At 42.6% G+C, this 26,244-nt stretch overlaps 1 protein-coding gene across 2 annotated transcripts in view; it reads left to right on the top strand.

Annotated features, from left to right (window-relative positions):
• Positions 1–26,244, top strand: part of B3GAT2 (beta-1,3-glucuronyltransferase 2) — a 74,203-nt gene that overhangs the window by 35,645 nt on the left and 12,314 nt on the right. For both annotated transcript variants that reach the window (XM_003897796.3, XM_017957988.1), the window contains exon 2: positions 3,409–3,553. In XM_003897796.3, coding sequence (XP_003897845.1) covers positions 3,409–3,553 — 145 coding nt within the window. The remainder of the gene's footprint in view (positions 1–3,408; positions 3,554–26,244) is intronic.

Genomic DNA, 26,244 nt, shown 5'->3' with positions numbered 1-26,244 from the left:
TACAAGATTCTAGAGGATGCAAACTAATGTATAGTTACAGAAAGGAGATTGGTGTTTCCTGGCAATGGGTGATATAAAAAGGGACTGGAGAAATGGATTTAAAAAGGGCACAAGGAAATTTCTGGGGGTGCTGAGTGTGTTAATTCTATTTATTGTGGTGATGGCTTCATGGCTAGATACATATGTCAAAATGTGTCTAATCTTAGACTTTAAAAAACGCATTTTATTCTATGTTAGTATTTCAGGGATCCCAGGACCACCCTGTTTGGTGGTTTACTAGGACCCGTAGCACTCAGCATATAGTCATTCTTGGGGCTAAGACTTATTACAGTGACATAGAAGGATACACAGGTGGATCAGTAAGGGAAAACCACCTCAGGCAGGGTCCGGAGGAATCCATGTGTGGGTTGTCTGTGTTCCCTGCCTCCCTCTGAGATCACACAGAGCACACCACCTCTCCAGTAGTGAAAATGTACCCACAGGCGTACAACGATTACACCCAGGGAAACCCACTTCAGAGTTCAGGGTTTTGTTGGGGGGTTGTCACATAGGCACTCCTTGCCCACCAAAATTTCATATTCCTGAAAGGAAAGCAGTTGTTCAGTGGCCCAGACAGATAAAATAACCTTACAAGTGTAGGAAATGTTTCAAAAGCTGCATTCCCGGACACCAGCCAAGAGTGAGCCTTGCAAGCAGACCTTTCTAAAGGTAACAGTCTCAGGCTTGTTAACACTTTTCTGTCACTTGTACCTCAGCTTGTTTTATAAAAAAATCACTGTAAAAGTTAGTATGAGTTACCACAAGACAGTCGCAGTTCATTTATTGAATAAATGATAAAGATTATTAAAAATAGTAACTAGATTTGAGGCAGACCAATGCAGCGAGACCCTCATTACCTGGAATGCTTCATACTCTTAAATCCCCTCTTTGGAATTAGCCATGAGTGATGGTGGGTGCCTGCAATCCCAGCTACTCAGGAGGCTGAGGCAGGAGAATTGCTTGAACCCGGGAGGCAGAGGTTATAGTGGGCTGAGATCGCACCACCGCACTCCAGCCTGCGCGACAGAGTGAGACTCTGACTCCAAAAAAAAAAAAAAAAAAAAAGATACCCTTTTTGGAACAAGGTAGGATAATAATAAGTAAAACCAGGAAGCTTGGTTAATGGGAGCTTCTAATTATTTTTACTCTTTAATAATATGACTTTCATTTCTATTGTATTTGAAAATCTTTCCCAAGTGTATCATTTTTTTCCTTTCATAAAAATTCCTTGGTTGATGATCATTATTTAACCCCTGGTTAACTGATCATGACCCAGTTCAGTTCTATAGCAAATAAAAGGTAAAGCACTGCTGTTGAAATTATAATTACCTCAACAACAAGACCACTTCATGCAGTTGTGCAGGTTATACCTCGTCCAAGGCACACCCAGCAGTGAGGGTACGTGGAGTTTAAGTCCAGCTGGTACTTTGCCAAGCTATGGGTTCCAGCAGTGGGTGTGTCTGCCCAAGAAAGGGGCACCTTTTTCTAGTTTATGCTAAGATGCCTTTTGAGCTGTTCAACACGAGCCCTGGAAAAAGGTGGTGGTAGCGATTTTCTCCTACAGTGCTGCCTAATATTAGCAAGCTTTCTTGTGGGCATCTCTTTCCCCTTAAAGAAATCCAGCTAGTAACTTTCAGCTGAGCATCATGTTTAACCAGGATTCCACTATGTTTAACAAGGACAAGCGATTCCAGCGGTCTCTATTTTGGCCCAATTGCCCTTGAAAGGCAGGCAGATTTTCAGGCTGCGTGTTTCTTTTTATCACTCTGGAAGAAGCCAGGTTCAGTTCTGTATCTGAATCCCCTTATTAATGTCCCCAGCCAAGATTTCTGTGTATGTACAGCAATAGAAAAGTCAGAGAAAGGACGCGCCTGTGGCTCCTCTGAGTGACATTTTTGTTCTTCCTGAGTAATGAAGTTTCCTAAAGGGGAATTCAACTTTCTCACCTTGGAAGAGAGAAGTATTGTTTCAAGATTCAACTTTGAAACAAATAGGAAAATATCTGATAGTTGCAACTTAGCTTCAAATCAGTGATGTCCAGATATTGACACCCATTTTATTTCTCCTAAACCTTGAGCCACCAGCCCAATTGATGACCGAGTAGAGATCATGGCACAGCAGCCAGCCTAACAGAGGGGGACGATACTCTAGCAGCAGAAGGATTCTGTTTGGAAACCTTTAACTTTTGAAATTTTACACCATCGGGGGAACCCACCCCCGATATTAACATGGGTTCTTTTCTATTTCCCTAAGCATCTCCACTGGTTTGAGAAATAAAGGGAAAGAGCACAAAAGAGAGAAATTTTAAAGCTGGGTGTCTGGGGGAGACATCACATGTCGGCAGGTTCCATGACACTCTCTGAGCCGTAAAACCAGCAAGTTTTTATTAGCAATTTTCAAAAGGGGAGGGAGTGCACAAATAGGGTGTGGGTCACAGAGATCACATACTTCACAAGGTAATAAAATATCACAAAGCAAGTGGAGGCAGAGTGAGATCACAGGACCACCGGATGATGTGAAATTAAAATTGCTAATGAAGTTTCGGGCATGCATTGTCATTGATAACATCTTGTCAGGAGACAGGGTTTGAGAGCAGACAACCTGTCTGACCGAAATTTATTAGACAGGAATTTCCTTATCCTAATAAGCCTGGGAGCGCTTATTTCATCCTTTCGGCTTCGACCGTAAAAGACGGCCGCCTCCAAGGGGGCTGTTCACAGACCTACCCTCAGGGCGCATTCTCTTTCTCAGGGATGTTCCTGGCTGAGAAAAGAATTCAGCAATAGTTCTCCTATTTGCTTTTGAAAGAAGAGAAATATGGCTCTGTTCCATCTGGCTCACCGGCAGTCAGAGTTTAAAGTCTTATCTCCCTTGTTCCCTGAACATTGCTGTTATCCTGTTCTTTTTTCAAGGTGCCCAGATTTTGTTGTTCAAACACACATGCTCTACAAACAATTTGTGCAGTTAACACAATCATCACAGGGTCCTGAGGCGACATACATCCTCCTCAGCTTACCAAGATGATGGGATTAAGAGATTAAAGTAAAGACAGGCATAGGAAATCACAAGGGTATTGATTGGGGAAGTGATAAGTGTCTATGAAATCTTCACAATTTATATTCAGAGATTGCAATAGAGACAGGCGTAAGAAATTATAAAAGTATTAATTTGGGGAACTAATAAATGTCCATGAAATCTTCACAATTTATGTTCTTCTGCCGCGGCTTCAGCCGGTCCCTCCGTTCGGGGTCCCTGACTTCCCGCAACATTACACCACTACCAGCCCCCCTTCTTGTATGTAGATCACATTCATTTCCTCCCTCTTTTTCCTGAGGAAACTTAAAACACACGTCTTTTCCCTTTTTATAGATGCGAACCACTCGTAAGGTCTCCGTCTGGCCTGTGGGCCTGGTTGGTGGGCGGCGCTACGAACGTCCGCTGGTGGAAAATGGCAAAGTTGTTGGCTGGTACACCGGCTGGAGAGCAGACAGGCCTTTTGCCATCGACATGGCAGGTGAGCAGTGTGGGTGACGACATTCGTTCCTGCCGGACTGTTCTTATGCTCTTGTTTATAATGATGCACTGAATGAAGGAAGCTTTAAAAGACAAATTTGGATAAAACTCTACATCATATCATATTCAGGAGATGAAATATTTAAACCTTCAAAATAGGCTCTTTGGTTAGATCAAGTGGAAATTGATTTGGAGGGTGATTAGAAAATGCCCATTCTGTTCCATTTTGTCACCTGTCTGTGCCCTTATCCCACAAGCATCTACGTGGCAGCTACTGGGTTGGCCATTGGGGATTCGGTGGTGAGAGCTAGACCCGGGCTCCTGCTTTCCAGGGCTCTGTCAGCTGGAACCTTTTGGCTCCCTTCTCTAGAAGATCTATATATTAAAATATATTGATAAATTTAATAATGATATAAAAATTGACAAGTCATTTTAATGCTTATTGGTAAGTTTAGTGCTTTATTGATATATTTAATACTAAAATATAAACTTGGATTTCTGGTATTTCAAGAATTTATTGAGTATAACTGTCTTAAAGTTTTTATTCCCTGAACAACCAACTGAATTGAATTAGCCCTGCAGTAGACCACACGTTCTAAAATGCTACTTTATCATAAAACAACTCATTTTCCATGGGTTATAGAAAATGATGCCTGTGATTACTGTGAAAGGATGGAGTTTGAAACATGAGGCTCAGAGGCAAAAAAAAAAAAAAAAAAAAAAGGAATTGGTGACATCTATACTCTAAAAATGAAGGCAGAAAGCCTTCAAAATTGATCTCATCAATCTTGAGCTCCGAAGCACAGCTCGGTCGGGCTGCCAGCCTGTGCTTGCCCCATCTTCTGTTCATATTTCCCAGCCGTAGTCAAGATCTCCGCGTTCAGAATTCTGATGGAATGGAGGCTGTCTTCTGAACTGGATTCATCACTTTTATTCTGACAATACTATAAATCTGAGGGAGCCAGAGGACAAAGAATACCAGGAGTCATCTGAGGGGCAAAGCGTTCATGGACGGCTGTGTGGTGGGTCTTGTCACATAGCATCGTGGGAGAAGACAAACAGGAGATTTTTACTCAACATTTAACACACATCTCCAGAGCACCAGCCCTCCGCCAGGCCATCTCTCAGGGCCCTGACCTCTCCTTCCCTCTTTTACTCCAGCTGTTTGCTTTGGTCTTCAGTTCTTGCAGCTCCAGAACTGAGCTGGCCTCTCAGCCTAGGTCTCCACCTGGAGGCGGAAGGAGAGGCAGCAGAGCCATCTAGGACGGTCTCGAGGACTCCAGAAAGAGGCCTGCCCTTGACCCGCTCAGAATCCATGGCCCTGAAAACATGGGGCATAGAGTATCTTTTGAAAATCAGGCTTCTTGCTGACCAGAAGTGTACCTATGAGCAGAAAATGTAGACCTTAGGGAAAGTCCTTCTGCTTATCTGGGACGTAGTTTTCTTGTGTAAAGTGAGGCAGTTGCCGGAGATGACCACCAGGGCCCTCCAGTGCAGCCCTCCTTTCCTGGCCTCCCACCATGGGACTCTCAAGTCAGAACCCAAGCTTGGGCTTCTAAGTGAGGACTGTGACTGCTCAAGCAGCTGTAGACAGACTTTTGCTCCTGATTCTCCCAGAGCCTTGTTTCAACACAGACTTCCCAGACATGTCTCCTTAACATATGGGATGTCTGCCCATTTCCTTGCATGGATCATGCAAGGTGACGGCAACTTGGGTTGCTCTTCCTGGATTTTAATGTAGGAACTTTAGATGATCAGGTATCCAATAGACTTGTTGAATATTTGCATTGGTTCCCCCAGAATTTGGGTCACATAGATATTTCTAAAATTAAAGATGCATGTGTTTGTGCATTAGGGTTGGCCTAGCTAGGACTGCCAAATTCTGTGGGAATTCTTGTTTCCATGACAAGACCGATGTTTGGATTTTTCTAAGCATTTCAGTATATTTTCAAAGCATATTAAAAACATACTCATCATAATAAAATATGAATTATTTCCTTGTTCTATATTCATTATTGTTTTTAAAATAGGAATAAAGTGTCTCTAAGGAGACAACTCTTGTCACACTAAATAATTTTTTTCACCTTGCATATGAACTTGCTTTGCATCTTATTTTTCAGTAAATTATTGATATTTTTGGAAGTCTTTTTTTTATTATTATTATACTTTAAGTTCTAGGGTACATGTGCATAACGTGCAGGTTTGTTACATATGTATACTTGTGCCGTGTTGGTGTGCTGCACCCATCAACTTGTCAGCACCCATCAACTCGTCATTTACATCAGGTATATCTCCCATTGCAATCCCTCCCCCCTTGGAAGTCTTTAAGTGATTTGGTTGATAGGATAATGATTCTGATTTTGAGGCAGTTTGTTCTAATTCTAACTTGAAAATTTGTGGTTTTGTTTAGATTCCACATACAATTCATTTATTCTCTGGGAAGAAGGAAAAGACCTTTTAGGGCTTCATGTTCAGTTGGTGCTTCCAGGTTATATGTACACACACACACACACACACACACAATCTCTAGAAGTGGAGAAAGAGGTGGGGGACCCACATCCCTGCTGTGGCCAGGACAGTCTCAGGAGCTCACTTTGAAAATGCTCTGTGATAGTCAAGTGCGAGCACCATATTGGAGCCTGGGTGTGTCTTGCATTTGCAAAGCGGATTAAGAGCCCAAATGGAACATTTGTGGGTTTGAGCACGTTCTGTAGAAGCCCCTCAGAGCCTGTCCTGTTTGTATTTCTGTGAGGTCATCACATAGCCCATCACTGGAAATTCACTTGAGTATCAAACATTGAAACTGTGATGTTTCATGTCATTCTAGTAGTTCTTACACTGTCATTTTATTGCCATGTTGAACTTGCCTGATACTGAAATTTTGCTCTCAGGTGACATGAAACATTGTTCTGGAAATAATCTTATGTTTACAACCATAATGGCAGAACTAAGATGATTTCTGTTCCATTGGAGGATTTTTTTTTTTTAAATAATGATTACTACTTAAAAAAGAATTCATATGCCTGCCCACGAGATGGAAGGAGAACACTGGAGGCAGCCCCACTGGTGGTGTGCAGTGGGCTTCAAAGCTGACCAGTGGCCACAGAGCTCTGCCAAGCCAGTGAGACCCTGGGAGGTTTGTACTGTTCTGTGCCTCAGAATTCAGTTCCTCCACCTCCAGAATCTGAGGACTGGCTACAAGTGAGGAAGTCCACACAAAGTTTTTAGCTCTGTTTTGAAGTTCATTTCAAGTGACAGACTCCCTTCAGCCACTTCCAGGAGGTATCAGTAAGAACCACTGCCTGAAAGAACTGAGCGTACAGCAGTCTTCACCCTCACCAGGATGGGTAGGTTTGTTCAGGTTCAGAACTTAAAACAGATACTTATTAGGAATTTTCAACACTGGCATGTTCCTTATGATTAACTCTAGGATGTGGCAGGTGGGACACGGTGCTCCATTAAGGACGGTATACGCAGTTCCCAGTTGAGTTGCTGGCACACAGTAGGTACTTTATTCTGCTAAAAACACAGCTAGGTGTACTGCAATTAGATTCTGACGCCACCTGGAGTTGGTGCAGACCCCACAGGTTAGAGGGCACAGTCTCCAACAAGACTGCCCTTACTTCCCATGCCCCCCATGTGCTGGAGAGCCCCAGGCCACCTGCACTTCTGACCAACTGACTGCATTGGATGTTCCCCACGATTCCCTCAGGTTTACTAATTTGCTAGAATGACTCACAGAACTCAGAAGAGTGCTCTAATTACAAAAATTATCATTGTAATCAGTGTTACAAAGAATACAAATCAGGACCAACCAAACAAAGTGACAGACCAGCAGGGCCAGGCAGGAGGAGCAGGCTGGGAGCATACAGGTCTTCTGTGCCTTTCCCTCATACAGGCAAAGTCTAGGAAAGCGTAGTTTTCTGGCCTGGAGTCCTGTGGCCAGGGTGTGTCAAAGCCCTGGGTATGGATGCGCTCTCACAGGGGGACTCTGTGGCCGCCTCGGATTGCATCCTGGGGGCAGGCATTTAAAGTGACTGCAGGGGAGGAGCCAGGAGAAGAGACAAGGCCCAGCAAGAGGGTGTTAGGGTGGACAGTTGGCGAGGTTACTGGAGAGAAGGGGTAGACGAATGACGAATTCCGTTGTTGGATGTGGGAAGAGGAGGACCCTTGGTGAGTATGGGAGAAAGCTGGAAGTAGAATGGTCTGAGCAAAGTTAGATTTTGGCCGGGTGTGGTGGCTCACGCCTGTAATCCCAGCACTTTGGGAGGCTGAGGCAGGAGGATCACCGGAGGTCAGGAGTTCAAGACCAGTCTGGCCAATATGGCGAAACCCCGTCTCTACTAAAAATACAAAAATTAGCTGGGCATGGTGGCAGGTGCCTATAATCCCAGCTGAGGGGGCTGAGGAATGAGTATCACTTGAACCCAGGAGGTGGAGGTGGAGGTTGCAATGAGCCGCAACCAGGAGGTAGAGGTTAAGATTATATCTCTGCACTCCAGCTTGGGTGACAGAGGGAGACTGTTTAAAAAAAAAAAAGTTAGATTTCTGATGGAGCAGAGTGGGAGAGATTTGATCTGGAAAAGGTTTGGGAAGGTTCTGTCTTGGCAGGACAGGGATTTGAGAGGATGTTGTGAAGATGAGTGGTCAGGAGGTGTGGGTTAGGAAGAGGAAGGGTACAGTGACCACTGAGGTCCCCTCTAACTCAAGGGTTGTGTGATTTTGACAAGTTCTGATTCTAAGGACGGAGGTTGTGTGAGGCGGTGCACCTGGTTATACTTGTCTTCTGTCAGCAGCCACCTCTTCTTCACCCATGGCCTATCACCAGCTTTCCAGCGGGTGGTAGTTTCTATTCAGTGGAGGCTTAAAAGCCCCTGACCTTTGCAGCAAGTGGGTGGAGAGTGGGGAGGGGAGCATGACTAGGAGGCAGGAGGGCCAGGAGACAACTCTTTCAAGAAACGCAGCAGCAAATGAGTAGGAAAGAGAGATGGTGGCAGTTTCAAGGGGTAGAACAGCTTTTTCTTCTTTCTTTAATGATGGATGGGGAGAAATGGAAGTTTGAAGAAGTGTTAAGTGTTGAAAGTCCCAAAGGGGAGGAAACAAGGGAAGATCAGGACCTTAGATGAACAGGTTGACCTAGATAGAGTCACCTCTGACTCCCAGAAAAAAGGTGAGATAAGTAAGGAAGCCAAGGGCTGGGAAGGCGGAGTGGCCAGTTGCTGGAATTGACCGTCCGCCAAATGTTAATAGAGGGAGATGTGGCATTTGACTGAATTCCACAAACACGGAACGTAGCAGCCCCTCACCCCAAGGAGTTTTGTATCTAGCAGAGAGAGAACGGCTACAAGAGCAGGCAGATATATCATGGGATCAAAAATGAGTACAAGTGGAATGTTTGGAGGTTACATTTGAAGAGAAAACCACAGCCACTGGGGGAGTTTCGGGAAAAGTCTCGGGAAAGGACAGCATGTGAGAGACACCTTCGGTGCCAGGCCCAGGCCAGGGCAGGGAGGGATCATAGGCAGCGTGTGTGTTTGGAACAAGTTATCCCAGGGTGTGTGTAGCTCTTGGGAAGGGCAAGCTGGGGTCAGATGGTGAGGACTGATTGCTAAGAAGAGAGTTTTTCTTCATTTCTGTGGACATTGGAGAGTCTGAAAGTTTTCAAGTAGGGAACTGATGTGATTAGTAATACAGTTTGAGAATGACATGTTGGCAGGTGCGGGATGAATGGGGGAGGAGGGCTGGGCCTGGAGGCTCAGGCAGCCATCTGGGTAATGAGCCCGTAGGGGGCTGGGAGGTGAGAGGAGGTCTTAAATACCATAGCTATTAGGGACTTATAAAATGTTAACAGCCTTTTCAGATTATACTCATAAATCAGCAGACACTTAGATCTTTTTAACACCTTTTTCTGTTGTATGGTATGGTGATAAATGAGGTATTAAATTTAAGTTTGGTTCGTTTTAATTGGTGTAATTTGTATTATCCTTTGAGTTGTAATTTATGTGCAGAAAATACAGTGATGTTGGGTAGTTAAAACATTCTGTTAACCAGAACAGCGGTTGTGTAAAACTAGGAGTCTGCATATTAGGAAAAAAAAAAATCACATCACCTGACTAAAGTTTTCGAGCTCAGGATTCACCGTGGGTGTGTTGTCCCGGTGGAGGGTGCAGAGGCTGGAAGTGAGGAAGACAGTGATCATGCCTGCCTGGGCCTCCTGCGTCCATACCTGCCCTCTCCCGTGTCCACTCCATCCACTTCACCACGAAGCAGGAGGAATCTGTCAGGAATGCAAACCGGGTTCTTGGCAGTCCCTTGCTCACAGCTCTTCAGGGGCTACTCGTGCTCTTGGGATAAACAATTCTTTGTCACTGTCACCTGCCATGTCCTGCCCAACCCACTCCTGCCCACCTTACTATCCTTGTTCCCCTCTACTCAGTCTTTGCGGACAGAGATCACTTCCTCCAGCACATCCTACCCTTCCCTTTGGGGCCTTCACTGAGGCCGCGGCCTGGAAATGCTCCTTCCTCATTCAGCTCTACTCATCCTTCAAATCTCAGCTTAAAGGCCGCCTTCTCGGGGAAGCTTTTGCTGATGCTTCAATTAAGATAGCTCCTCCTGCATTATAATGTGCTGTTCTCTCAGCCTCCAATACCTCTGCACCTTGCCACAGTGGTTGTACATCTCTCACTGTAATTCTTGAGGCTCTGCCACCCCCACTCCCAGAATGCATCCTTCCTGTAGGCAGAAGCCGGACTATCCTGCCCTCCACTCCTTGCCCAATCCCAGTCCCAGGTTTCCCACAGCCCCGGCCTGCGAGTGGGGCTGAGTGACTGCACTATCCCAGAGCAGGTGTCCCCACTGCAGGTTTACCAGGCAAACCTTTAAAAAGTATTCTAAATGATGACTGTGAAACGGGAGGGGGCCGAGGGATCACTCTGGGCAGGTTGCTGGAGCCTGCTTTCTGTGGGCTCTGTGCAGGGACATGGGAATGACAGTTATTCCGGGTCTCCTTCATCTCAATGTTTGTCAACAAGGAATTTTGCCTGGGTTAATTTACTTGGCAGACCTTTTCTCGGTAGACAATGCTGTGATCAACTTCAGCCCAGCCCGGATCAGATAATCATTAAAGCCAAATGAGCAGTCAAAATTAATGATGTTTTACTTTGCTTCATGAATATAAATACTGCAAGAAAATGGAGGGAATTACCTTCTTGCCACTTTGGAGTCATTCGTGATTTAAGGGGCGCTGTTTTTCACACGTGAATGTTTTCTATGAGAACTATAAAGTTACTGAATGTTCTCAATAGAGTGGCTTATGTGTCATGTGTTGCTTTTTAGTGCAGGATCTGGGGACCAGCTTGGGACTTTTTCCTTGGGTTGGTACAGTGTGATTGTCACCAGGAGAGGCCTGCGGCTGCCAGGGGGTGGTAATTCTGTCCCAACAACTTATAGAACCACAGGGACAGGTGGCAGAGTGTTGGGGCAATAGGCAGCCTGCTGCTCAGTTTTTAAGCTGTTTCTAGAACATGGTGTGGTCTAGAGACTTGCAGGGATTTGATGCCCACAGTACCTTGTCTGGTCCTGTCTGCATGTGCTGTGGCCACGGCTGTGCTGGGTAGAGGTGGGTGTGTGGGGCAAGGAGCACCTGTGCATCTGTGTGCTGACACTCAGGGTGCTTGCTCTGGAGCAGCTGGCAATGGGGTCAGGTGGGATGGACGTGGAGAGGGAGGGCTCTGCAGAGGCCTTTCAGGGCTGAAGGGGAAGTGGGGAGAGGGGTTTCCAGGCCTCTGCCCACCTCAATTCTAGCAGCACTGCATTTGCATATTGGAGATCCCCTCACGATTTCAGTGGAATAAAACATTCATTCCAGGACTGAAAATGTTGAAAACCTGAAGTTTTCCTTTATATCGGGATGTGCAGCGGACTCAATAATTATATATTGGTTCCTGGACATTTACCAGGCATCAGGCATTCAGAGGCATTCTGCGTTCTCTCTTCATTCATCCTCACTCAGCTGTGCAAAGGATATACTAGTTTTATTATCCCCACTTACATATAAGCAGCCCACGGCCTAGGCATGCTAAGTGAGTTGTCTGGGATTCAGAGTCAGTTCAGTGTGTCTACAGAAATGGCCTCCAACTCACCCACCTACCGCCAAGTCACTGAGTTCTTGGTCTCTGAGCCTGCAGAACAGTTTCTTGGTTTCTTCGTCTGCAGAACAGGGAAAATGAAATTTTTCACAAAATCAGACATCACATGCAAAGCAGCCAGGAGTAGACCATTGTAGACACTTGGTGAATGTCACTCTTCACCAAGAAACAAGACTGCCTTTGGGTTCAGCTGGCTCATACATTTATTTGGATGTAGTAGGTCAGTGTCTTGTTTGATTATCACAGTGGTGAGGTCCATGCAAGTAGCTATAGGGTGGGAGAATCAGTCACCCTCGGGTCCTGCTCTGACACATACAGGCTGTGCAGCCTGAAGATCTAGGGGAATATCTGTTTCTTCCTAATACCTGTAGATTAGGGATCATATCAGCAGCTTTCTGGGTTGTGTTGAGGTTGAAGTAAGATGAATACATACAGAAGTTCCTGCTGTTCTGTAAATATTTGAATCTGCACCTGCGTGTAGCTATGTGAGATCATTCTTAACGGCAGTACTTAAGAACATATAAATTCCACTGTGGGCTCATGATGAACTTCACTTCTCTTCTGGCTGGTGGACCTGTGCTCATTATCATTCGATGAATTGGCTCAGCGTGCAGGATGGCATGCTGAGATAAACGCTAGCCCTTACTTTAGACTAAATACCCCCAAAAGAGAGTGATCAACAGGAGAAAATCAAAGCCAAAAAAGATCATTAAAGAGTCGTTTAGGAGCAGATATGTGTTCATTGTTAAAATTTCCCAGCTGAAAAACTAAACAAACAGCACTTGAGCTTTCAAAAGAAAATGCCATTTGTAACATTGAGATTTGCGAGGCATTTGGTGCTATGTGAGTGCCACTTGCCCCGTAGGTGAGTGAGTCTGTGTAGACCACGAGACAGGTATTCAATATGCAAATTCCTCATGGCACATGGGGAAGGTTTAAAAGAATGATTCTCATGCTTTCTAATCAAGTCACAAGGGGGCAAATGTCCTTTTTCACCACCTCGACTTTCCTGAGTCCCTAGGAGAGCATCTGTAGGTAATAGTTTTCATCTAGAATCTATCAGAGAGGTATTATTTATTTTACTCATGTAAATAGTTAGGATTAAGGGTTGTTGCCCTGCACCGCTAACAGGGGGGCCGGCGTGCAGACCACTTCTCTCTTTGGCATGCAGGTTGTTTGCTGTGACTACCACACATGTTTCTGCACTGGCTTCAGAAGTTAAGGCTTGTAGGCATTCTTCCTGGGCTCCCTAAGCAGCTTTAATCACCCTGACCCCAAACACTCTGAGCATCAGTTCACCTCAATTGTAAATCCCTCAGGCCAACCGCCGTGGTCAGTCGGCATTGCCCTAAGCTGATGGGCCTGATTAAACTAAGTGTGGCACACACTGCCCTCCATCTAGGATGTAGAATGTCACTTTTCTTCTCACGTTTGCCTAGCTAATTTCCAGTCACTCTTCCAGACTCACTGATGAGGCAGGAATTGCTTTTTCTGGAAAGTTTTTCCTGATTTTCCATCACGTGGATGCCCCTTTCCACCTTTTCCCCTAGAATCCTGGGCTTATGCATTTATGAATTTTTCCACAAGGTGGCGCTCATGTCAGTGTCCTCCCCGCCCCTGGCCGCCTTGCTAGCCCGGGAGTACACTAGGAGGGCGCTCCTGTCTCCCATCTCCGGGCAGGGCACAGTCCCTGATGGTAATAGCTTGAACAAATGTTTGCTGAGTTTATGAATTTTAACATGTTTTCTAGTGTAAGGATTATCAAAATTAAGACTTAAACCTTCTCGCTTCTGAGACAACATTGCCATTATTTAATGGTGGAGGTGTAAAGGGGATGCCGAGTTGTACTCCAGAGCTCTCTGAGGAGGGTCTAATTTAGCGGGTCTCCCCATGGCTTCGCATCAGAACGGCAAGGGGCTTTGAAAAAACACCCACACCTGGGCTCCAGCTGGGAGCAAAGAGAACATATATTCTCTGAGGGTGAGGCCTGGTATTTGTGTGGTTGCGGGTCTTTTTTTTTTTTTTTTTTTTTTTGAGTCTTGAGGTGATTCTGAAGTGCACCCAGGAGTAAGAGCAGCCAGCGAAAGTGATCAGAAGCGACTCCTATTTCCTTCCTATGTCTCGTTATCGTCCCTCAGTGGTCACAGTCCTTTCCCAGGCCACCCCCTGCATCCACCTCAGGTAGGATAACCTCATGACAGAGTTTGGGAATGCTCAATAGAGTCACTTCCATAGAAAATACTTCTTCCATTGCTCAAGCAAGAAGAGAATTGAAGCATAGGACAGGAATCTTTTAATCATAATACTGACAGCAGCAACAATATAAATAAAAAGATTGCCTGTATTCATTGGGAATACAAGTTTAATCTGTTTTTATTTGTGGTGAAATATACATAAAATTTACCATTTTAACCATTTTGAAGTGGACAGTTCAGTGGTATTGATTTCATTCACATTGTTGTGCAACCATAACCACTGTCCAAACTGTCCAACTCCACACCTTTTTCATCATTGAACCAAAATTCTATGCTCACTGAACAATAACTCCTGACTCGCCCCTCCCCTCAGCCCCTGGTTATCACAATTCTACTTTCTGTCTCTGAATTAGACTGTTCTGGGTACCTCATATAAATGGAATCATATTTGTCCTTTTTTTGCTTATTGAGCACAACATCTTTAAGGTTCATTCGTATTATGTATCAGAATTTCATTCCTTTTTAAGGCTACTAATATTCCATTGTTACGTACAGACCACAATTCGTTTATCCATTCACACAACCATGGACGTTTGGCTTGTTTCCACTTTTGGCCACTGTGAATAATATTGCTATAAACACTGGTGCACAGATATCTGTTCGAGTCCCTGCTTTAGATTCTTCTGGATGTCCAGAAGTAGAACTGTTGGATCACAGGTAATTTTTTGTTTAAAGTTTTTGAAGAATCACCCTATTTTCTCCAGCAGCTGCATCACTTTACACTCTCTGCAGCAATGCAGGAGGGTTCCAGATTCTCCATATCCTCACCAACACTTACTTGCTACTGTTTTGTTGTATTCATTTTTTTAGTAATAGTTACCCTAATGGGGATGAAGTGGTATCTCATTCCGGTTTTGATTTGCACTTCCCTAATGATTAGCATGTTGAACATCTTTTCATGTGCTTCTTGGCCATTCGTACTTTCTTCTTAGAGAAATGTCTATTCAAGTCCTTTATAAATTTCTGTAAAATGTTTATGTATTTATTTGGCTTTGCCAACATAAGTGGATTTTCTCACAGTTTTGGAGGCTGGAGGTCCAAGGTCAAGGTATCAGCATGAGGGTTCCCCTGAGGCCTCTCCGTGCTCGCAGATGGCCTTTCTTCTGCGGCATGCATTCCTCCGCTCTCTCCTCTTTTTATATCAGTCATAATGGACTTCACCCATTTTTGAATTGGGTTGTGTGGTTTATTGTTGCTGAGCTGTAGAAATTCTTTATATTTTGTGTATTAATCCTTTATCAGATATGCTGTTTACAAATATTTTTCCCATTCTGTGGGTTACCTTTTCTGCTCTGTTGATACTGTCCTTTAATGCACAAATGCTTTAGTTTTGGAAGAAGTCTAGTTTATCTATTTGATTTATTTATTTATTTATTTATTTTTTGAGATGGAGTCTCGCTGTGTCACCCAGGCAGTGTGCAGTGGTGCGATCTCGGCTCACTGCAAGCTCTGCCTCCCGGATTCATGCCTTTCTCCTGCCTCAGCCTCCCGAGTAGCTGGGACTACAGGCACCCACCACCATGCCCGGCTAATTTTTTGTATTTATAGTAGAGACAGGGTTTCACCATGTTAGCCAGGATAGTCTCGATCTCCTGACCTCGTGATCTGCCCGCCTCGGCCTCCCAAAGTGCTAGGATTTACAGGTGTGAGCCACCACACCCAGCCTATCTACCTGATCTTTTGTCATCTGTGCCTTTGGTGTCATATCTAAGAAGTCACTGCTGAATCCAGTCTCATGAAGCTCTCCTCGTTGTCTTCTAAGAGTTTTATAATTTGAGTTCTTAAGCTTTAGTCTGCTGTTAGAGAAAGAATAACAAACTTTCGTTTATCCATAATGGTTGAGGGATAGGGGCAGAGTATGGTCTTTTTATAATTAACTGTAATAAGTTTTACCATTTCTACATTCCTCCATCCATTAAAAAGATCAAGATTAGAAAGTAGGGAAATATCTAAAACCGTGCTGGAAAACAGAAAAGGACATGTACAGTGAAGCTTCTGGGAGAAATGCGAGGCTAAGTTTGGATGGACAGACAGAGGAGGGGGATCATATGAGAAGGAAGAGGATGGTGTCCTCATGGGAACCCCTGGAAACCCCTATTCTCAGAGTGCAGAGATCCAGTGGGCTAAAGGGGGCTGTGCCTCAGACGCATGCCATCAAGCCCTTACACAGCTTCCTCGTTTGGCAGAGAATGCCCCCACGTCAGGTGGGGGTTGTGTGGTAGCTCCCGGTTCTGCCTGACTTCTGGGCAGTTTCCTCCCATTAACACGGAGGGAAAAGCTCTATCACAGCCCGCTGGTGAAGCCGCCTCTAAAGTGTTGAGTTTCCCTGAGTAACTCCCTGGCTTCTCTATGGAAACGGCTCAAAGTGGCCACAGGTGCGCCTAAAATAAAGCCTCTCACAATTGCTGACAAAGACCAACACAAGCCATCAATGCTGTTCCGCCTTGACTTCTGTTTGCAAATATGAGTAGATAATTTAAAAAAGTAAACCAAGACACAGGAGTTCTCACTGAAACAGTATAGGAGTCAAGAGAGAGCTTCTAAATATTCTAGAGTTCATGCTCAGATTTTAAAAGATGTGGCATCATAAAACAAGAGCCAGCAGCTGAGGAAAGAGTCACTGGAGAACAGGCAAGGATTCCTGTAAATAAAAGGCATGACTGCTGGAATAACCGCATGTGAGAGGCTGATAGCATCGAGGCTCTAAGTTCAGTGATATTGTTAGGGTTGCAATGCGGAGAAGTGGATCCCAACGCCCTCCTCCAGGAATCCTTCCAAAATAGGAGCAAAAGTACAAAGAAATAGAAATGTCGGTGGAAGGAGACTCATAAATCCAGCATGTTCAGTAAGAGTTCCAAAATTAGAAAGTAAAACAAATATATATGAAATATCAAGAAAGAAACAGGGCTGGTTGTGGTGGCTCACATCTGTAATCCCAGCACTATGGAAGGCCAAGGCAGGAGAATCGTTTGAGGCCAGGATTTTGAGACCACCAGCCTGGCCAACATGGTGAAACCCCATCTCTACTAAAAATATAAAAATTGGCTGGGCATGCTGGCGCATGCCTGTGATACCAGTTACTCGGGAGGCTGAGGCAGGAGGATTGCTTGAATCCAGGAGGCAGAGGTTACAGTGAGCTGAGATCATCCCACTGCACTCCAGCCTGGGTGACACAGCAAAACTCTGTTTCCAAAAAAAAAAAAAATTAGCCAGGTGTGGTGGTGCACACTGTAGTCCTAGCTACTTGGGAGGCTGAGCTAGAAGGATCACTTGAGCCCAGGGGGTGCGAGGCTACAGCCTGGGTGACAGAGTGAGACCCTGTCTCTAAAAATCAGAAAGAAACAGGATACAAGTTCCTATAATACTTGAGTTTTGAGAATGGTTCCATTGCCAGGTTTTAATTTGGGCTCTGCTACTTCCTCAGAGTGAGCTTTTAGGCAAGTTACTTAGCCTTTCTGTGCCTCTGTTTCTTCATTTGTAAATTATGGTAGTAATAGTATCTACCTAGTGGGGTCACTGTGAGGATTAAGCAGGTTAATACAGACAGAGCACCTAGAACAAGGCCTGGTTCACTGTGAATGTTTCTTAAAACGTAGCTGCTGTTAAGCCAACCGTCACTGCCACCACTACTCTTAGTTCTTAGAATGTACAGGTATGCGGCTGCCCTGTGAAAGTGTCACAGTCGGTCGGGTTTACCACTCCAGTCTCTCTCTCTACCTCCTCTGCCACATTGCCGCCTCCACCCCCATGCCCGTCATCTCTTACCTGGACCAGCAATAACCTCCTAACTAGCTCCACAGCTTCTTTTATTATCCCCAGTATTATGCTCCCTGACCTGTTAGGCTCTGGCTTACAACATTTCTGCAGCTCCCCTTGTATTTTATTTCTCCATGGCCTCCCAGGTATGGTTGGGCATCCCCACCCCCGAGCCTTGCTGAAGTCATTTTCCTTGTGTTCTCTGTGCGCTCAGCTTCAGTGGCTTGCTGTCCCACCTCACAATCCTGCCATCACATGTACTTGTCTCTGCCTGGAAGGCTCTTTCCTCAACCCACCTGCCTCTCCCACTCCATCCTTCATATTCCAGCTTAATCATCCTTGGTCCACCCTGAAGGGTCAGATTTCCTCACATAGCACCCGCACCCTTCCTTCATAGCACTCACTACCGTGTGTGCACCTGCACCATTACCAACATTCCACCTCCCTGACAAGACTGTACCGGGGCTATAGTGACTCAGATGCAAATCCTGACTGATTTTGCTTACCACCTTTTCCCCAGTTCCTAGCACTTTGCGTGGTATTTATATTTTTGTTGAACGAATGAATGAATGAATCCCAAGTTTAGAACAACTGTGCCAGGATTTAATAATAAAACAATCCCAAGGGTATTCAGAGGGGGTCGGGGGAAAACTGCTTCTCTATGAAGGAGGGAAAAATCAGACTAGCATCAGGTTTTTTTCTATAACCCTGAACGATACAGAATAATGGAGAAAGGTGTTTAGAGTTCTGAAGAAAAGAAAGGATCCTAGAATTTTGTACCCCGTGAAATCATTATGTCTATGTGAGGGCAAAAGAGACATTTCAAATATTTTTCTCAAAAAAACAACAACAAAAACAACATCAGTTAAGGAAAGCACTTTAGCCAACGTGAATTAGAATAAGAAACTAAAAAATAGGGAGGTTGCTGTACCAGATAAAGTAGTAAGCAACAGAAGTGGCAATTTTTACGATTAAAAGTGGATAGTAACTAACGTGATTGTGAAGTTTAAAGCTGTTCGTTGGAATCTGGAAATAGGAGAAGCAACGTGAAAATGAAGTTTTCAAATAAAAACGTTGGTATATTTCAATGCCCGCTGGTGAGGGAGAGGATAGGAAATGGGGGAATAGGTGCCCACTGCAGATGTAGTCTCATTCAAAAAGGTGGGGGGGGGGGGGTGGAAGGGAGGACAGACAGAGGCTTTAATTCATGATGATAAGAGAAATATCAGTTCCTTAAAAGCTCCTTAAACAGTTAAAATTATTTTAAATAAGAAATTTTAAAGGTAACCACAGTAGAATACATATAAAACAAAACCTTTTCAACAATTAGAAGAAGAGAAACCAAAATGAATTCAAACAGAAGAAAGGAAAAAAAGCAGAAAAAAAAAAAGGATATAATGAACCTAAGATAAAACCAAACATGATAACCACACTAAGTGTGAAAAAAATTAAATTGCTCTAAATAAAACACAGCAGCAAAGCTGTATCTCATATAAAAGACACCTAAAAATGTGATAGAGATGGACAATAAAGAGATAAACTATAGTATCCTAAGGAAGGACAAACAACAAAAGAGCAGGAGTGTTCACATTTGTGTTGAACAAAGCAGAAGTCAAGGCCAAAAATATTGAATGAGAAGGGGGAGGAACATTTTGTATTGATGGAAACTATGTACACCACAAAAGTACAGCATTCATCAGCCATTGTGTACAAGTTATCAATGAGTCCAAAAACTAAAGGCAGACATAAATAAAAATAGAAAATTTAACAAAACCATAATCATAGTAGACATTTAACACACCTATCTAAATCTGACAGATTTAAGCGGACAAAAGGCTGTAGAAAATGGAATATATAAAAAACTTGATCTAATAATTATATATAAAACACTGTACTCAATATACACAGAATATACCTTTATTTCAGGTGTTCATGAAACATTTATAAAAATTGAAACTGTATCAGGCCATAAAACCTTAAAAAAAGTGCTTGTATAGGCTCAAAGCACTACACTAGAAACTAATAAATAATAAATTACATAATAATGATAATTAAAAAGGGGTGTGGAGTTAGATCTATTGACAAGTAGGTAACCAGAGGTAAACTGACAGCAGGGCTGGAGAAGCATGGATGGTTTGATCCTTGCTCAGAAGCCTGGTCCCTGGCCAGTCTTTCCCTGTGCTTCCCCATCAGCTTTTGCAGGGAGGAACACAGGATTACAAAGGTCATGGCTGGCTTATGGAAACACAAGCTGTAATTGAATCTCAGGTATCTATGCCTTTGTACCTTAGGACAGTATGTTTTACCCACAGTTGGTTTTAAATATAGAAAGGCATTCAAAGAGATTGACCCTGAGGAGAAGTGGGGAAATGTGGACAGTCTTACAGGCAGGTGCCTTAAGCAGCTCCACCCCCGCCACCACCACATTCATGTCAGTCTTGGCCTGAACATATCTTCAGGCTACACCAAGGTTCAAAGCCAGTGTAAGGTAAGATAGGGCTGCAGGATTTTGCATACAGAAACCATCAGTGCTGTTAGAAGCCCCTTTGAAGGAGTGAGAAGGAGAAAAACCTGTACAGAGGAGAGAGTACAGGTTACTCTAGGTACTTAAGACCAGGACTTGATGGTAAGAGAGCCTACGGGAAATGTCCAGGAAGAACCCATAGCTCTGCAGGAGAGGCAGAGGGTCAGGGGAAAACTGCCTGGCCATGGAGTGAGAGTTGGACCACCCCAATCCTGCTCCTTCTCTTTTGTGTCTTGGGTGAAGGAGTAAAATGCCTTCCAGATTCTGATATAAGCTCCTTTGTCCTGGTGTCCAGGCCTGCACTGGTGACCTTCTCCAGCACTCTGTGTACCTGTGCTGAACACCCCAGGTGGGGCCCATCTGTCTGCTTTTACCTGGACCACCTAGTGCAGCAGACACTTGGCTGGTTTCTCTACCTCAGGCAGTTACTGTACTGCTGCCAGAGAAATTTTCCTAAAAGTGACTTTTGATTAGAATCTGGAGCCAAGGTTGCCTGCCACAGGGTAGAGTACAGAGTCCTGGGCATAAGCAGCTTTACAGCCTTGTCACCCGTCATTGCTGCTCCAGCCTAAGACTTGGCCTCATAACTCTCCCTTCCTCTACATGGATGCTTCAAAGTCCCTCTTAGATTTCAGTGTCTCCAAAGCCCTTACTCATTCTAGTCAGATAGCATTTGCTTCTCCAACTCCTGTGCTCCCAAAGCTCTGTACTTACATCTTTTATAGCGTCTGTGGCACAGCTGTGCCCATATCTGTTCTTCTAATTAAACTAGGAGTTGCCAGAGGGCAGAGACCACATTCAGTATTGTGTTACCAATACTGAAAACCAGCAATGGGCCCATAAAGAGTTTCTGAATGAGTGAATAATATCAAAAGGAAGATGAAAAATGAAAGATAGCATCCTTTAGATTGGTGAATTAGAATGCTCTTTTTTTAATGATTGTGCTTAACAAAGAATGCTTACTATGTTTCCAGGTACTGTTCTGTTTGTTTACATATATCCATTTAAGATTTACAATAACCATACAATATGATAACTGTCTGCATTTTACATTTGTGTAAACCAAGGCAGAGAACAGTGAAAGTACCTTCCTGAGTCACTTTAATAGTAGATGGCAGAGCAAGGATTTGAATTCAGGCCCTCCAAGTTACAAGCTTTCACTCAACTCCCGTCCTTCCCCTCACACTATTTCATTAAAATAGGTCTTTAGGAAACTCTGAAGATTTCCAGTCAGAAACCAACATAGCTTCCATGTGAAACTAGGTGGTGATGTAATAGCTTCATTAGTGAATCCCTGAAGAGCTACTATTTAAAAAATTATTTCACCAGTATTCACTAGGATTCGGGATTAAGTACCTTCTTCAAAATACATGCTCTGCTGTATTTTCTGGATTGGACTAGAGTGGCTTAGTTTGACCAATTCAGTAACCATGGCCTCTCACCCAGGCCATGTCAAGCATGTTGCCTCTGCTGTGCCCAGCATATACAAATAAGCTCTGATGGGTTTATTTCCCATCAGAGTCTTTTTGGTTCTAAACTTCAGTGTTAGTTGTGCCCACTAAAAAATAATTCATGGATATTTTCAGTATTCAGTTCGTTAAACCTCCTTATATTATGTTTGGTTATTAGGATCAGATTTTCCATCCTTGCTCAGCAATCCTGATTGTTTCCTTAGAAGATTCAGTTTTCGATGATAGTTTTTTGTTTTCAGAGTAGAGATTTAAATGAATTGTTTATAGATTAAATAAAGAACACTTCTTAGAAATGCAGAGTGTTTCACTTTTTTCCATGGAAAATAATGGCTGCTAAATACCTTTTGAGGAATTTTTAAAATTAGACTTTTTAAAAAGTTTTACCTTGAAGCAATTATAAAGTTTCAGTCAGTATTCTGCAGCAGATGAACAGACCTGTTTAACAAGCAAGGCATGCTTTTTCATTCTTCTTCCACACCAGAAGAAAATAATTCTAATTCATAATTGGAAGTAAATGCGGGAAGTTATGGTTCTGTTTACTCGTTAGGAAAGGGTAGATTTGGAAGAAAATCTATCATGGCTGTGAAAGAGCACTTCATGACATATGAGCATTCGGTCTTAGAGCCATGAAAATTATAAAGGAACACTTGCAGAAAACAGTGGCAATTTGGAATAGTAAATAAGCAAAGGAAACATTCCTTTATACAGCCTTCTTTTCTGCTTTCTATATCTGATTTAAATCTCGTGGAAATGATTCCTAAATCAATTCTACTAACACATTTGTTTCTCACTTGGATAGTTTTGAGATGGCAGGGCTGGAAAGTACAGGGCCAGGGGGGAAAAACAGTAGTTAAGTAGCAGTTTTCTGTTTTCAATCATCAAACCCTACATTACACTATTTTCTTTTTCTTCTATACTTACCTAACTCAATGGGTGGTAATGGGATTTGGGGTTGCAAAAAGAGTAATGTCATTGGGAATGACAGAGTAAGGACTTCTGAATATTCTCTCATCCATAAAAATAATGAGAACACTGGCAAAATTTGTCAAAATCAACTTTTTAAGAACTATGGAAATTAGCTAAAAGCATGCAATAATCTGGGGAGTTTTGTTTTGTTTAAAAAAAAAAGGCTAAATCTTGGTAAAAGCAGTATTGCAGTATATCAATTTGCCCTATTCCCATCCCCTTCTTTCCATTTCCTCCATGGTAGATTTGAAAACCAACAGCCCTGTAATCATGGTGAAAACCAACAGCATAGCAGTTAGTAGAAGGGCAGAACAGGGTTGGGACTCATTCAGAGCTCCATTCTAAGATAATTGTCATTATTTGATCTGTCTAGCAATTCCCTAGAAAACCCTATTCACAAGGCTTGTCTTTATTTGACCTCATTCACCAGAGCAAACAGCCTTTTCCCTGGGGGCATTTGTCAAAAACAGCTTGTGGTGACTCTTTACCATCACAGCTCCCTGAGGCAGTAACAGTTGTGGCAAACAACAAGCTAAGCAAAAAACTTCATTCCATAGGGGCATTTGAAAAGTTCTGACATATTTCTGGAAGGCCATGTGGATGTGTAGGACTGTATGCATGCCCAGGGCTATGTACTTGTTCAAGAAAAGCCTTACAAAGCCCTCAGTTTTCCCCTCTTAGTATTGCGAGCCCCTGTGCAATGAAGATGTGAAAGCTAAGGCAGCTGTAAATTGCCTGGCTGAGTGTTGAAAGCATGCCCAAATGGACACAGAGCATCTTGGCAAAGACTGAGAGTCTCTGGTTCCAGGCATTTAAGGAAATCTGTGTCCAATATTTAGTTGACCTCTAAGCTAACTGAACACAGACTTCTTTGCCCATACTCAGCAAAGAACACAGACTTTACAAAGTTAGTTCAAGAAAGTCACTAAAACAATAATGACAACAATAAAAGAACAACTAACCTTAGAGAATCTGATTTCCAGAGTTGTCACATTATATTATTTCAAATGTCCAGTTTTCAGCAAAAGATTACAAGACATGCAAAGAGACAAAGCATGACTAATACACAAAACAAGCAGTTGATAGAAAATGTCTGGACATTAGACTTGCTAGGTAAAAACTTTAAATGAGATATTTTAAATATATGGAGTCCACTAAAGATAACCATGTCTAAATAGCTAAAGAAAAATAGGAGAATGATGTCTCACAAATAGAGATCAATAAAGAGATAGAAATTATATATTTTTTAAAAAGAACCAAATAGAAATGCTGGAGTTGAAATGTACACTAATAAAAACAAAAAATTCAATAGAGGGGCTCAAAGCAGTTTGAGCAGGCAGAAGAATCAGTAAATTTGAAACATAGGTAAATTTATATGATCCAGTTTGAGGAACAGAAAACAGAATGACGAAAAATGAACAGGGCCTCATAGTCTTATTATTTACATATACTAATATACATACTCTGAGTCGCAGAAAAAGAGAAAGGGGCAAAAAGAATATTTGAAAAAAAAGTTAGAACTTCCCAAATTTGTAGGAAAAACATTAAACATTCAGGAAGCTCAGTGGATTCCAAGTAGGATAAACTCAGATTCACACCTAGACACATCATAATCAGTTGAAAGTCAAACATGAAGAGAATCTTGAGAGTGGCAAAAGAAGAGTGAATATGATTAACAAAGGTTCTTTAATAGCCTTTGTTTATTAACAAAGGCTGATTTCTTATCAGAAACCACAGAGACTAGAAGGCAGTGGGATGACAGATTCAAAGTACTGGAAGAAAGAAGAAAGAAGAAGAAATCAAGAATTCTATATCCAGTAAAACTACCCTTCAAAAATGGAGAAATGAAAATATTCCCAACTAACAAACACCATGAAAATTCATTGTTAGTACATGTGCCCTACAAGAAATACTCAAAGGAGTCCTTTAGGCAAAAGTGAAAGGATGTGCCGGGCGCGGTGGCTCAAGCCTGTAATCCCAGCACTTTGGGAGGCCGAGACGGGTGGATCACGAGGTCAGGAGATCGAGACCATCCTGGCTAACACGGTGAAACCCCGTCTCTACTAAGAAATACAAAAAACTAGCCGGGCGAGGTGGCGGGCGCCTGTAGTCCCAGCTACTCGGGAGGCTGAGGCCGGAGAATGGCGTGAACCCGGGAGGCGGAGCTTGCAGTGAGCTGAGATCCCGCCACTGCACTCCAGCCTGGGCTACAGAGCGAGACTCCATCTCAAAAAAAAAAAAAAAAAAAAAAAAAAGTGAAAGGATGTTACACAAGAACTCTAATCCACATGAACAAATAAGAACACTAGTAAAAGTAACTACATAGGTAATTTTGAAAGGCGTATCAATGTAATCTTTATAGCTCCTTTCTCCTGTTTTGAAAAACAACTACATAAAGCAGTCATCAAAAATCTGGTTTGGGGCACAAAATGTATAAAGATATAATTTTTATGACAATAGCACAAATGGGGACAAAAAATGGATCTATGTAGGGACAAAGGTTTTTTATACGGTTGAAATTAAGTTGGTATTAATCGGAACTAGACTGTTAGAAATTGAAATGTTAATTGTAATCCCCATGGCAACTGCTAAGAAAATAACTCAAATGATTAATGACAAAGGAATTACAATTGTACACTAGGAAATATTTGTTTAACAATGAAGAAGGCAGTAATAGAGAAATAGAGGAATAAAATAACATTAGACATATAGAAAACAAATATTAAAAAGACAAATGTAAATCAATTTATTGGTAATTACATTAAACATAAGTGGATAAAAAATGCAATCAAAAGGCAGATGGACAGGATGTATAAAAATGATCCAACTATATACTGTCTACAAGACAAACATGTTAGATTCAAAGACACAAATAAATTGAAAGCAAGAGAATAGTAAAAAGTATATATCATGCTAACAGGAACCAAAAAAGAAAAAAAAAAAGCTGGAATAGTTATATGAACACCAGACAAAACAGACTTTAAGACAAACTGTTATTAGAGACCAAAAAAAAAAAAAGTTATGAGAAAAGGGTCACTCTATCAAGAAGGTATAACTATGAACATATATGTGACTTACAACAGAGCCCCAAAATATACAAAGTAAAAATGACAAAACTGAAGGAAAAAATAATTCATCAGTAATCATTGCAACTATCAACATCCCACTTTTAATACTAGACAGAACAACTAGATAGATCAACTGGGATAGAAGACTTGAAAAACACTGTAAATCAATTAGATCTAACAGACATCTATAGACTATTCTACCCAACAAGAATGGAATACACATTCTTCTCAAAGGCACAGTGGAACATTCTCCAAGATTATAGATCATCTTAGGCCATAAAACAGGACACAATAAATTTAAAATAACTAAAATTACACAAAGTATGGTCTTGGTTTATACTGAGATGAAATCAGAAATTAATACCAGAAAGGAGTTTGTGAAATTCACAAATATATGGAAATTAAACACACACTCCTAAAGAAATCAATTTGTTAAGAAATCACAAGGAAATTTGGGAAACATTTTGAGGAGAATGAAAATGGAAAAACAACATATGAAAA

The sequence above is a fragment of the Papio anubis genome, chromosome 6 (genome assembly GCF_008728515.1).
Source record: "Papio anubis isolate 15944 chromosome 6, Panubis1.0, whole genome shotgun sequence".
NCBI lineage: Eukaryota > Metazoa > Chordata > Mammalia > Primates > Cercopithecidae > Papio > Papio anubis.
Note: the sequence above shows the minus strand (reverse complement) of the source record. Positions and strands in the feature narration are given on the sequence as shown.